The 14,216-nt window shown below is 36.1% G+C and overlaps 1 protein-coding gene across 1 annotated transcript in view; it reads left to right on the forward strand.

Annotated features, from left to right (window-relative positions):
- Nucleotides 1-14,216, forward strand: part of CDH19 (cadherin 19) — a gene marked incomplete at both ends in the record, with an annotated part of 37,406 nt that overhangs the window by 1,334 nt on the left and 21,856 nt on the right. Inside the window, 5 exons of the mRNA XM_082285852.1 lie at nt 2,220-2,514; nt 9,989-10,108; nt 10,755-10,919; nt 11,873-12,057; nt 13,132-13,385. Of these exons, the coding sequence (XP_082141978.1) occupies nt 2,220-2,514; nt 9,989-10,108; nt 10,755-10,919; nt 11,873-12,057; nt 13,132-13,385 (1,019 nt within the window). The remainder of the gene's footprint in view (nt 1-2,219; nt 2,515-9,988; nt 10,109-10,754; nt 10,920-11,872; nt 12,058-13,131; nt 13,386-14,216) is intronic.

A 14,216-nucleotide genomic window follows, 5' to 3' on the forward strand; every position in this document is an offset into this window, starting at 1 on the left:
TAATTGTGTCTTTTTATTGAGTAGAATATGCGCTGCTTTCAGCAAATGAAGTGGTAGTCTATGATCAACACAGGAATTTTTAGTAATTAAGGCCATGAAGAAAACTGCATCAACAAAAATACAAAGGTAGACAGTCTCTGTTTTTAAATCACTATTCTATATCAAAATCTTTTTACAGTGAGAACTAAATTTTCAAATTTCATTTAACATAGACTCATTACTCCTTTTCCATTATCAAGATTAAGAAAAATAAATATGACTATCAGCACTGCAATTGCAGATACATGAGGATGAGTACAAAAATTCTTGTTCCCAGTTCTCATTTACAGTAGTAAGACCATTTATTTTGTGCCCAGCCTAAAAAAACAAGTAAACTGAATACCTTTGCTATTCCTTCTCAGCAAATGTCATCTGTAAGAGACCTGTCATTTAACATGTTCAAGGTCATGAAATATTTGTAGATAAATGATTCTTAGTGAAATTGCTAAACACTGGTTATGTCTTAGTAGCCAGTCCAAGGCATGCTCCCAAACCCTAAGGGTTTGATGCGTTCTGTGGTCACATCTGAGCCCTATTTTAGTCTAAAGAAGTAGATACAGATCACCTCTCCTATGTGCTGGGTTTCGTGATAAGGAAACCATGATCTATGGATAAGAAAGAATCTGTGTTGCCCCTTAGCGAGATGCCATATTTGGATGGTGTTGAAATGAGTTTGACAGACCACTTATAAAGGGGGCAACATGGTCCATGTGTAGCACACAATAACTTAGGTTGAAAATATTTAAGTTGTTTGTATTTCGAATGGTTCTAAACTCCGTTAGACTTGAAAATTCTGTCTTTTGTACTGGCAAGGATAATTAACTCTGAATATTTTAGGCCTAAATACCTTTAGAGAACTCAGAGCAGGAACTCAAAACCGTTCCTCACAGTGTCCCTGTCACATTCTGAATAAATTATCTGTCTGATGCACGCAGACAATTATGCATTACAAAAATCTTACAAGACATAGGTATTCTTCCAAAGAAAAGTTAAAACTATTTTTGCAACTTCAGAAGTTACTACAGAATTTTTGAGTAGATCCAATAGGTAAATCCAATAGGCCCTACATACCCCATAGTTACTTCTTTCCTTTTCTATGGCCTTGTAACCTGTAGTGACCTTTAGGGACAATAACCATAAGCAAAAGAGTGAGATAATTAAAGTCAACAGTTAGGCATATTTTTTGCATTTTAAATATGTTGCTTCATAAGAGAAGCAAGCTGAATAGTATATTTTTTTAACTTTAGATCTTTCAATTAGTATCCAGGCTCTTAGACAGTTTGTTCTAAAACCAAAATAAGTGAAGAAAAAATAGAGACTTAATGATATAGAAATTACTGTTCCTATAAAATTCAACTGTGGATACTTGACATATTAGAAAATTTAGTTATTGCTCTTAAAATATTGGTCTATTATATATTTGGATGCTCTACAACAGCTTAATATCTTTCCTATATTGTGGCACCCAAACCTGTCCCCAGCACTCGAGGTGAGGCTAACATTAACAAAACTGTTTTGTTGTCATGAACAAATGCAGCTGGACCAAAATTGTCTCCAAGGCTCAGCTTCATCAAAGGAATCATCACCATAAAGTTCATCTTAGCAATACAATAGAGGATGTAGATCATCCTGGAAGGAAATGGAAAATGTCTATCAATTTATTTCAGAATAAATAATACAGACTTACACCACAGAATGTCTTTCCACCTGTTTAATATTTCAACAGATACAGAACATCACTATTGCACACATTTACACTTAGCATTGCTGAGTACAAAAAAAATATAAACCTTAAAATGTACATGTCATCTGCAATAATAAAAAATTTAGATAATATTTAATGACCTATGCATAGTTTTCAGCAGAATTATAGGGGAGCTGATAAAGCAATGAACTAAAGTAGGCATTCCCTTCACTTCAAAGTAGCTGAAGCATCTCTTTTCAGGTTTGTCATGCATTTATAAGTCTGTTATATCAATAGTTTAAAATTACATATTTTAAATACTTTAAAATTAAAATGGCTGGCTGAAAATGTGACAGTACCTTCTTTCAAATACTAGTATCCAAGAAGACTGATTAGTGACAGGGCTCACTGCAGAATCAAAACAAAGCATAAAAGGAACATTTCAGAACTTTATTCCTCCCAAAGTATGACTTATTTTTCTCTTTTGCACTTTCAGCTGAAATCGGATTTAGACAAGCAGGATGGCAACTTAAAATACATTTTGATTGGGGAGGGAGCTGGAAACATTTTTTACATCAATGAATATAATGGCAAAATTTATGTAACACAAAAGCTGGATCGAGAAAAGAAACCTTTCTACACTCTAAGAGCACAAGCAATTAACAGGAGCACTCAGCTTCCTGTTGAACCTGAATCAGAATTTATCATCAAGGTTCGAGATGTCAATGACAACGCACCACAGTTCTTGAATGGACCTTATGTGGCCAGTGTTCCAGAGATGTCACCTGAAGGTATGATACGTTGTGAACCAAACTCTATTTCCTAATTTTTTCTAGACAGCTGTGTTGATATAAAATCTTAATAGAATATTTTACATGCTGCCTCTCAGTAAGAATGAAGCAAATTGTTTTACAGCTCTGGAAATTTGCAAAGGTAAATTCTTAACTTGAAGGTTGTAAATACCTCTACTTAGCATTCTTGTTTTTAAATATTTAAGTACCTACATCTATCTAAGTCCTTTTACAGATTCTGGATACACACTTAGATTGACTATAGACATTTGTCTTTCCCATCAGTGATTCAGCCTTGAAACCTGCACTTGTTTAAAAATATAACATTCCCAGTGAAAATAGGTAGAGTACTAGAGCCAGTTGCAAAGAAAATGTGATGGCCACCCTCACTTTCTGCATGTTGCCTACCTATTTACACTGCCAAGCCTCTTTCCTATCAGTCAGCTTCTCTTTGTTTGGATAAGATTGTGTGCAGTAAAGGACTGCCTTCTGATTTCCTAAGTACATGAACTGTAATTTTCCAGTCAGGAGGAAAAACTTCATCCCTGTACCTCTTCTTTCACACTTTCACGTGACCAGAAGACCTGCACTAAGATCTGTCATGTGTCTGGAAACTTAATATAACAAATGCAAAGCAAAGTCACAATCTGACAAGTATAGGTGTATATATGCATCTTTGTGTACATACACATATGCATTCATAATATGTGTACATATATGTTTAAAGCCTTCAAAAACCCCTAAGTGTGAATACAGCTGATGTAAAAAGGCATGTTATAGATATCTCCAACTAACTATCTTCAAAATCAAAGGAAAACTGGATTCTTCAAATCTTACAGAAAGGATCCCAGTATTCCTTTAAATTTATATGCCTACCTCTTTTGGTTATTTCCTTTGCAATTGATATTGGAAAGAAATTCAAATATTGTGCTGCTTTAAATGGTATGAATCAATGAGGTCATTAATGTAATAGCATCAGTGATCATAAAGAATTTTAAAAGCTATGTTTCATTAAGCATTATCTGCTCAACTTTTAGAGCAGGATATGTGAATATTTGACAGAAAGCCATAACCTTTATCTTCTTATACCAGCCAGGATAGCAGTTGAAAGGAAAGGATATTCATGCCTGGTGTTTAATCCAAAGTGGGGTTAGCATCCTGATTTCTGCCAGGAAGCAGCAGCTCACCATCACTACCAGCAACAGCTACAAAAAACATGCATTTGATCAGTTTATTTGCTAGTGACCCTGCTTATACCACCTTCTACCAGGGAAATCACTTCTGATTGTTTCTTCACTGCCACTTTCTTCTGTGCAGACAGACTTAATTCTGCATCTGACCTATTGGTCAAATAACTTTTTCTAACATAATCAGTTGCTTGTTCAGAGGGTTTTCTAGCTTTTGTATCTTGCTCATTTACTCAGGCTTGGGGACAAGAAAATAGGTGTCTTATCAAGGACCTCTGCATTTTTAATTCTTTTGTGCTCATAGTAAAAATGAGGACAGTTCATTGTCTAGAATTATCTGGGAGTGCACAAATTTAGGACTTTGGTAAGTCCTTCCTTTTTTTTTTTTTTTTTCCCTGTGGTAAAGCATTGTTTATAGGCCACTTAGTCTCTTTTAAAAATGTTTTTAAATTACTGGTTATTTATTATGTCTTCATTTATACTCACAGAGACTTGTAACCATTCACACAAGTCTATGAACAACTAAATTTCTTCCATTTTATCTTTCTGTCTTTATGATGGCTATATGAAAAAAAAAAATAAAGAAATATAGTCAGGTAGGGTGGCACTTAAGGCCAAAATCAACAGTAATCTTTTCCCATATACCTGTTTCTCACCTGAAACCATCCACAACCAGTTGACAAATGAGAAATTTCACTCTATACTGCCTTGACTTTGCTATAAAGAGATACACTAAAAATGAAAGGCTCAGTTGTCTTTGTCCACTCTCCTGTGTCATCTATTATATATTTACATTCCTAAAATACGGTATCATGTCAGCATAAGGTTAATTAAGCTGCAGAAAATGTAATTTACTTTGTGATATTCCTGTAATATTATAAATGAAAACTATTCCAGTGAAATATAGAAACATATGAAATGAAAATAAAAGTTGAAAAACCAGAAGTAACACCATGTCTCATTTGTCAGAATGGTTGAAAAATGAAGCAAGACCCCTGTTTGCCTTCTCTCTCAGACACAGACTTCCTGAAATAGTAAACTCACAGATTTACGACCATCCAGTGTATAATACATGAATCCAGGTCATACAGGATCTTAAAATATTTTCTGCATTACTGCTTCTACACTTGACTCTCTATCACTAATACCATAGCTATTCCAGAGATCATTCTTTCACCTACTTCTTACATGGAGACACTACTGGAATACTAATGTGTATATCTGGAATAAACAATGCAAGCGGAGTGTATACCTTGATAGTTGTCAGTTCCAAAACACGAAACAACTGAGCCACACACCATGAGTACTTCTTGGTGCTCACTTACCCTGCTTCTCAAAAGATAGGAACTGCACTACTGAGGTGAAAACTGTTTCAGTGTGCATTCTAAACCAACATTACCAGGAAATTTATAAACTCATAGCAGAGAAAAAGAGTGACCCACCGAAATTTGCAGTATTGATATCATAGTGGTTGCAACAAGTGCTTTTCTCCCAGTAAACTAAACCATACTTTTGCATATTAAGGGATGACGAACAGAATTCTTTTAAGTGATATAGTGCAGTAGAGAGGCTTTCCCTTTGCTCTGTTTCTCTAGCTTCTGTTCAGCTCACTGATGCTCAACCTCCTAATAACTTCATCACAGAAAACACTCTTAGGAAGTGTGGTCAATACTTGGGAAAGCAGGTCACTGCTAGTGCACATTTTGTCTGGGACTAAGAAAGCAAGTAGGGAATAATTCAGAGCTGGTCACTTACTTCAGAGAACCACAGCAAAAAGAGAAAATAGGCCCAAATAACTTTGCCTGAAGTTAGTTACAAGTATGAATATATATACTAATGTGCCAACAAATTAGAATACATTTTAATTCTTTATTAGCTCTCTTTTATCTTCAGCACTAAATTTTATTAGGGTTTTATATGCTAGTATCACAGTAAATGAAAAGCATGTCAGCAAATGGACTCTTTTCTGAGAACACAGGACTCCGCTTTACCCTCAGGCATTTGGTACGATTTTACACTAAGTGTCTTCCTTATAGCTGTTAAACTTGTACAAATGCAGTATATCTGATGGAGTGGTTAGGAGCCAGATGCAATAATCCATCAGTACTTAATGTCTTTATAGATCTCAAGCTCTAGTTAGAAAAATGAATAGCTATTTGCCATATGAGGGCCCCATAGTATACCTAATGGGCTGCAGCTTTTAAATGGCACTACTATGTTTTGTGCAAGAAGGGTAAAACCAAGGCAGAGATACAAAGCAGCAGTTTACCTTAAAAAAAGCTAATCAAAAAGTTCAGTTGACATTTATATCACAAGATGCTTGCAAGATCAGGACTAGGACTTTGGGGTTTCTTAATTTTTGGTGATGTGTGCAGTTATATATTAATTTAATGTTTTAAAGTATATGATTTGTATCTGTTAAATTATTCTTCTCACAATCATGTAGTTACAAATAATGTTTTTTTGGGAGTTTTTTAGTACAGAATATTAACACTGCAATTTCTGTCACACAACTACAAATGTTAGGTAAATATGATTCCATTCTGAAAATGGTTTGAATTGGGTTTTGGGGGTTTTTTTGTGGTTTTTGTTTTTTTTGTTGTTGTTGTTCTCTTTTTTTTGGGGGGGGGTGGGTTTTTTTTTGTTAGGGTTTTGTTTCAGGTTTTTTTTAGTTCATTTTGGTGGATCGTTTTTTCTGATGCTTAAATTTATAAAGAAATACAGATTTCATGGCAGTGAAAAATTAAAAACTGAGAAAGTATTCTAAAGCCAGGGTAATATTTTTCTTCTGCTTACTACATAGCCCATACTTAACATAGAGGTTCATGTAGTTATCACAAAATCTTTTTTCTAAAAAAATGTTAGAAATGATAGACTGCTCTTTACATGGTCTCCTGTCACCCCAATTTAGAAATAAATAGTCTTCTTCTTGAGAGTGCAGGATATCTTTTATTTCTTCCCTCCAGGTCAGCTCCCTCTTCACTACATTCCTTTTGACTATTCATCTTTCCATTTATTACATCCACCAGCTGCATCCCACTGACTCCAACTGGACAAGGCCCTTACTTCTGCATTCTGAAATACTCTAGAAGAGTTAACAGACAAGAATAAAAGTGTTCTTGGGTCCCAGACAAGAAGGAAATGCTGGATTAGGTTCAACATTTCTTTATAATGCTTAGAAACTGTGCAGAAAATAAATCTACCTTTAAATGTGTGAGATGGACAAAAGCTGTAATGATAACTTTGAAGTCCTATATATGTTGGATTTTATTCCTGATTTACTAAATATGATGCTGTAAATAAGTCCATTTCTAAACATGATTGTGGACACTTGAGTTTGTTTAGTAGAAAATGGCATTCATGGCAGACTAAACCTGTTGGATCATCTGTAGTTCTTGATCCCTTCCTAACTAGCAATTTTTTTTTCAAAGCAACTCTGTTCTAGTCATGCTAAATTTTCTTAGAGGAAGAAATTTTCTGTGATTGTGAGAGCAATCTTCATAGATCACAGCTGATATGAAGTTAACAGTTGTATAGCTGAAGATTCCATTTACTCTTCAGTATTATTAAAGAAATCTGTTATCTCTGAGGCATGTATGTGCCCTGATTAAATATGAATCTTCAATTTTATCTTTAACATTTCTCCATAGCAATAAGATCTGTATACATATGTTTATGCATCTATACACATATCTAAACCACACAGAAACATCAGATATTTGATATTGTAGGTGGGTTTCGAAGGACATATAGGTCCAAAATTTGGTGGGAATTAGTAAGAGTTTAGTTTACTCTCTGCCTGAGAGAAGATAACATGCATTATGGAATCACTTCAAGTGCTGCTGAATAAATTGAGAGAAAATGCAAAAAAAAAAATTATTGAAATAAATTTAATATTTGATTTAGCTTATCCTTATATGAGAAAGCCTTTTTCATTTCTATTTGAAAATAAAACTATTTAACTGCTAGAAAACCCAGCAATTATTGAAATTTGGGTTTTTTGGGACAAATATCAACTTCGCTTTTGTCATCAAAAAGTGTATTTCTGGTTGTCATGGGTTAGCAAAGCACAGTCTCGGAAGTGATGTTCTTGCAAAGGGGTTCTTACAGCTCCTCTGTGACCTGACAGAACCTATCAGCTGGCCAGTTTGAATATGGACAGTTTTTTAAGCCACTTAAAATTCTGACCGCCTCTGTGAACCACACTTAAGAATAGACTAACCCCAGGCAGAGCCTCTCTGTCTTGTTTCCAGCGCTGGCACAGGTGGCTGCAGGCCCTGTGCGGGGGCCAGCGGGCCCAGCCCAGGCCCTGCTTGGGCCAGGCCGGGCCGGGCCACGGCCATCCTGGAGCCGATGGGCCCTGTTCCACTTGCGGAACCCAACCCCCCCAGCCCTGCTACATGCAGACGGGAGGCTCCCCCTCTCCAGTGCAGCCAAGATTCAGCCGAAAGTTGCCCACCACTGTCTGGCAAAGATCATGTGACCAACAGCCATAAGTGACATCCCAGCCGCAAGGCCGAGGTGAGATTAATCCTTTTAGTGCCGTGAAGAGCTGAAAACCGGAGGGAAGAGGAGATGCTTAAAGCTGAAATTCTGTTGTAAAGATATGATATATCAGAGTACCCGTTGTAATTTCATGAAGATATGGGGGTGGAGCATTCAAACTGTACTTGTGAGCAAAAGCACCTGTGCTGAGATAGGCAGATGCTGAAGCAGCTGTAATTTCATCAGAAGTTTGAACAGGGAGAGATGGAAACGATGAGGACTTTTGCTCCAAATGGGAAAGGAGAAAACCTCAGTTCCTAGAGATGCTCCCAGAGATAGTCCTAGAGATGAAGATGAGGAGGACCCTTTGCTCCCAGGGAAGGAGGAGGGCCTCTGTTCTTAGAGATGAAATGCTCCCAGAGATGGGATGGGTGAAGAGAACTTTTGTTTCTGAATGGCTCAACCTTAAAATTGTACCCCAGTAATTCAAGAGTGGATCCTCAAAAGCAGTTGTGGGAAAAGCTGCAAGTCGGGGAAGGGACTCCCATGCGAGCAGAGAATAAACCTGGGCGGCTGTCTCGTTGTGATAATGTTTTCATAGCATGAGCAAGAGAGACTCCTCTTCCTAAACGGACTGAACAAGGTTATTATGCAAGTGGTAAACAGACAAAACATCTTAAGGGATGTCTTTTTACATTGTCAGTGGGAGAAGGGAGAAAGGTGGGGGGGAGGAGAAGTGTTCGGAAGGTGTGGTATGATTTTTTTTCTTTTCCCTCTTTTAGGTCTGCTAATAAACTTCTTTATATTCTTTCAAGTTTGGTGCCTGCTTTGCTTTTCTCCTAATTCTTATCTCACAGAAGGTAAACAGTAATGAGTATTTTGGACCAAACCACTACACTGGTCTAACTCCTTGCACTCCATATTTTCTTCTTCTTCTTTTCTCCTGCAGCATGACTATACTGCTGTATTGATAAGCAGGTGCAACTGTGTGAACATATGCCAGAAATTTTTAGAAAGTAGCTTGATTTCCTGCTGTTCCTCACAAGAAGTGATATTTGTATTCTAATTCAGAATCTAGGTGAGGAAAAGAGACAAAAATAATTATTACCTTACAAAATGATCTTACTGTGGATATTTTTTTTTCCAAGGACAGATATAGTGATGGTGCCATGAGATTGCTGTCAGTCTTCTATCTAGGATATAAACAGCTTCCCATCGAAGAAGAAATCAAGTTCTGCAGTTTGATTCCACCGTGTTTTGGCACTGGAATTTCTGCCATGAGTTTTGTACTGGGACAAGCTCATTAAAGACTCAAGGATAAAAAAATTTATCATAGCCTTGTTCTTGGCTGCTTTGCTTGTTAGCAATTAATTTCTTTCTCACCAGTGGACCTGCTGGTGATAAAGTAACTGTGTTTTCTTATTCCTATGGGAATCTTCCATAAAATACTTTGAAAAATATACAAGAGCAGGAGAAACAATTTGCTTTGCTCCATTCACATATTAGGAAATAGGCATGATATATGTAGTATTTTAAGCTACATAAATGTAGTGCTGAAAAATCATATACTATTTACTTTTATTTTAATTGAAAATTTGAATGCAACAAGAATAGCTGCTGAGGAAATATCTTCCCTTTTTGATGATAAATATTGCTAGGTGCCTTTTACTCCTGTAAATTTTTATGACTGTTTATTAATGTAACTGTTATGCTAAAAGGTTTTTAAAGAGTTTATGTTCTGTAATTATGAGAAAATTTATACAAGAAGAAAACAAACATAATCTATTTTATTTTTCCTTGAGGTACTTCGGTTACACAGGTAACAGCTACAGATGCTGATGATCCTTCTTATGGGAATAGTGCTCGTCTGCTTTACAGTCTCATTCAGGGACAGCCTTATTTCTCTGTGGAGCCAAAGACAGGTACTACAAATGAATTTGTAACTTGACAACATTCATAAACTAGTAAGATGGATGAAAGCAAAATTTTCTTTCTTGATTTCAACACTAAGATCAGCTGATACCACCCCACACTCTTACATCCCTGCTTAGTTCCTAGATTTGAAGAAAATCAATTTCTTCTTTCCCATAGGATAATGAAATTCTTGCTCTCTAGAATATCCAAACTTTATTTAGCAAATTATCTTGTTAGAATAAAGAGTTGGATTCTGAATATCCCATTCAATAAATTAACCTAGGGACACTTCTCAGTTAACAGCTCTATGACACATCATGTGATATTTCTATCTGCGTGTTGGAGAAACCACAGATATGTGACATCCCTCCAAAAACCGAATTTCTGAGATAGTTATATATGATAGAGGAAATATATGGAGTATTCTGCTCCCCAGAACTCTAAATATACAGAATGGATTTGACATACAGCATACTTGCTACCTTGAGTACCTATTCCCTGTATTAGGACAACTGTGCTGTGCACAGTCTAAAATGTAAATTCATAACTGGGTCCAGTGATAAATTTTATACCCATATTATACTAGAGACCCATGTCAGATGTTGAGAAAAAAATGAGACTTATATGCTATTATACCATACTTTTTATTTTTAGGGGTCATCAGAATGGCTTCGCAAATGGATAGAGAAACAAAAGATCAGTATTTAGTCATCATCCAAGCCAAAGATATGGTTGGGCAACCAGGAGCATTTTCTGCAACAGCCACTGTTACCATCAACCTCTCCGACATCAATGACAATCCACCTAAATTTCAACAGCGTGAGTGCAGGTTTCTTACTGTAATGGAAGTCTTGAGGAAATTTAGATCCACTGTAGGTCTGTTAGGTTTGTTGGTAGGTCTTTTTAGAACAGGGCTGTGCTTTGACTTCAGCATACAGCTGTAAAAAAGTAAAATAATGGGGGAAAAAATTCCTCACAAAAGCTCAAAAACCAAGAGGAAAAGAAGACCTATCATTGCAAAAGATCTCCAGCCGGCTGGTTTTACTTACCACTAGACTTTGGAGACAAATTACTAAACTGCTTTCCCTATAATTTGTACTACCTCAGCCTAAAATCTGGAAAATGGGATATTTACCACCATTTTCACTCACCTTCTTTCTTCTTTTCCTCTCTTCCTTTTTTCTGACAGATACTATAAACTTTTTGGCAAATGATGTGAGCCTCTCTGTCCAGGTAGTTTCTAGTAGATGTGGGAGCTGCTTATTGGGCTACCAGGAAAAAACTGTGCTGTTGGGAAGTGCTGCCCTCCACTGTTTTTTACCCTGTTCGTTCATAGTGTTGGAATGGACCTTTAAATGCCATCTAGTCCAAACCTCCTTCAGTGGGCAGAGATGCCCAGAGCCACATTCAAACTGACCTAGAATTTTTTCACAGATGGGGCATTCACCATCTCTCTGGGCAACCTCTGCCAGTGTTTCATCACCCTCATAGTAAAAAAAATGTTTCTTATATCTAATCTAATCCTTCCCTCCTTCAGTTTAAAACTATTACCTCATGTCCTTTGCTCTATACACTGCTGAAGTAGTCCTGAGAGGGGAGAACTCCCAAGGGGGAAAATTGTCCTGCCCTTCAGCCAAGATCGATACAATGCCAGATTATGTCCATTGCTCTAGTAAAAGGTGGAGGCTTTTCCCAGCTCTCTGAGACGCTCAAGCTACAGCACTTATTAACCATGGCACATCACTAAACTTTGCCAGTATTTGTTTCTTTAGGACTCTACTACATGAGTGTCTCTGAAGAGGCTCCCGTGGGCACCACCGTAGGCAAAGTCTTTGCAGAAGACAGCGACATAGGGGACAATGCAGCCATGGACTATTTCATTGAAGGAGATAACTCAGATGTTTTTGACATCATTACTAACAATGAGACTCAAGAAGGAATTATCTTACTAAAAAAGGTGAGATTCCAGAAACTTAAAAAAAAAATCTCTAAATATCTGAAAGAAATTCCTCAAGCAAGTTGGATGTGTAAAAAAGGCCTATTGCTTTGGATTCTACTATATTTTTTTTCCTCTGGGCTTTGTGATTGGATTGGAATATTATGAGGGATAAAAAGAAAAATGTTTTTCTTTCTGTTTACATTTTTGACTCATTGCTATTATTGCTGAATATAATAGCGACAATCAGAGTATCTTAATGTTATCCCTTGCTGTGCAACACATTGTATCTCATTGTGAGAAAATTTTCTATCTCTTCCATGCATCATCTTTAAAGTCTTTATCAGTAGATTTCAAACAACCTCACCTCACTTCCAACACCTCCTCCTAAGTGAAACAAGAATTTATTACTGTATTAGATAGTGGAGTTTTTGTTATGACATAGCTTTGAAAAGATATTAAACCCAATCAAAAATACCAGTTTATAAATTAAGAAATTTAATATTCTTTGATGCTGTGTAATTTATTTTGGAATCACACAGGAAGGGTCATCTCAGGGATCATCTGAAATGAAGATAAGAGTTCAATAGCCTAGTGAAATCTAGGACTCTGAAGAATTAAACGCTATAAGTGTGAGAGTTTTTTTGGTTTTGTTTTGGTGTTTTTCTGTTTGTTTTGTGGGTTTTTTTTAGTTCAGGAAGCTATTTACTTAGTGGGTCTTTTGTTTATATATATATATATATATATATATATAATGTATATTTCAGTAGATAAAGACTATCTAAAATAATAATGCAACTATGTGTTATTAGAGGTGACATTCTATGGAAATTCTTTTTTACAGTGTTGTTTGTAGCATTAAAGCCAGCGTGAAATGTGAAATATGAAAGCAGACAAGCACAGTTTAATTTTAAAGTGTTTTTAACATAAAAAAGAAACCTTAGAATTAACTACTTTTAGAAGCAACAATTTTTTTAAACATTCCCAAAAGAATTATAGCATTAGTTTTTCTTTAACCTCACACCATTTATTGAACTATATTTAATTTAAATATGAAGAAAGAAATATTCCCAATCTCACTTTCTTTCTTGACAGAGAGTGGATTATGAGAGCAAAAGGAGATACAGTGTTCAAGCAAAAGCTGTAAACAGATACATTGATGAGCAATTTTTGAAAGAAGGACCATTCGAAGATACAACCATTGTCAAAATCAATGTGGAAGATGCTGATGAACCTCCAGTTTTCACCTCGGAGAACTATGTGATGGAGACTGCTGAAGGAGCGATGAGTGGCTCACTGGTGGGGGTTGTAACTGCTAGAGATCCAGATTATGATGACAGTCCAGTCAGGTACCTGTCTTAAAATGTGAACAGGCCTCAAATGTAGATGCAGCTGGTATTTCCAAAGGGTATTTCTGTTCCTTACCATGGGTCATAATTACAGTTAATCGTGTTTTCACTGTGATAGCCAAGGTTATTGCAGATGTCATAGTTTAACCCACATAGGCAGATAAGGACCCTACAGGTATTTGCTCACTCCCTCATCCACTGGGATGCAAGAGAGAATTGAAAGCGTAAAGTTGTGAAAACTCGTGAGTTCAGATAAAGAGAGGTGTTCATTATCATTTTTAATAATATATCAAAAAAAAAAAAGAAAATAATAATAGTACCAAAGAAAATAACAGAAGGGAAATACACAAATCGACAACAAATCCCCAAGAAAAACAGGTGATGCAAAAAGACCCAAACCAATTGCTCACCACCAGCCAGCTCACATCTCAACAGCAGATTCTGCTTTTTATAATATCAAGGATAAATAATTTTGCTGTCTCTTAAGGGAGAAAACAGGTAATTATCTTTAACATGGGATTTATAATTAAAATAGCTTCTTGAAATGCCTGACATCACTGTGTACTATGCAACTTAGTCAAACAAGGTTACAGTGACAAATGGTTGAGACACAGAATAATTTATGGTGTGTAGATTTATAATACCAGAAATGTATATATATTATGCTATGGCTTCAGAGCTTTATGTAGTGATATTTAATGTTTTTCTATTCATTTACTGTTATTTATTAAGCTAGTAATAGGTTAAATTAAATAAGGAAAAATAAAAATTTACATGTACTCTTTTTGTTCCCCCCTCTAAAAGGGCTCATTTGGTGGTTTGTTAAGGTGA

This window comes from Coloeus monedula (genome assembly GCF_965178545.1).
Source record: "Coloeus monedula genome assembly, chromosome: 1".
Taxonomy (NCBI): Eukaryota; Metazoa; Chordata; class Aves; order Passeriformes; family Corvidae; genus Coloeus; species Coloeus monedula.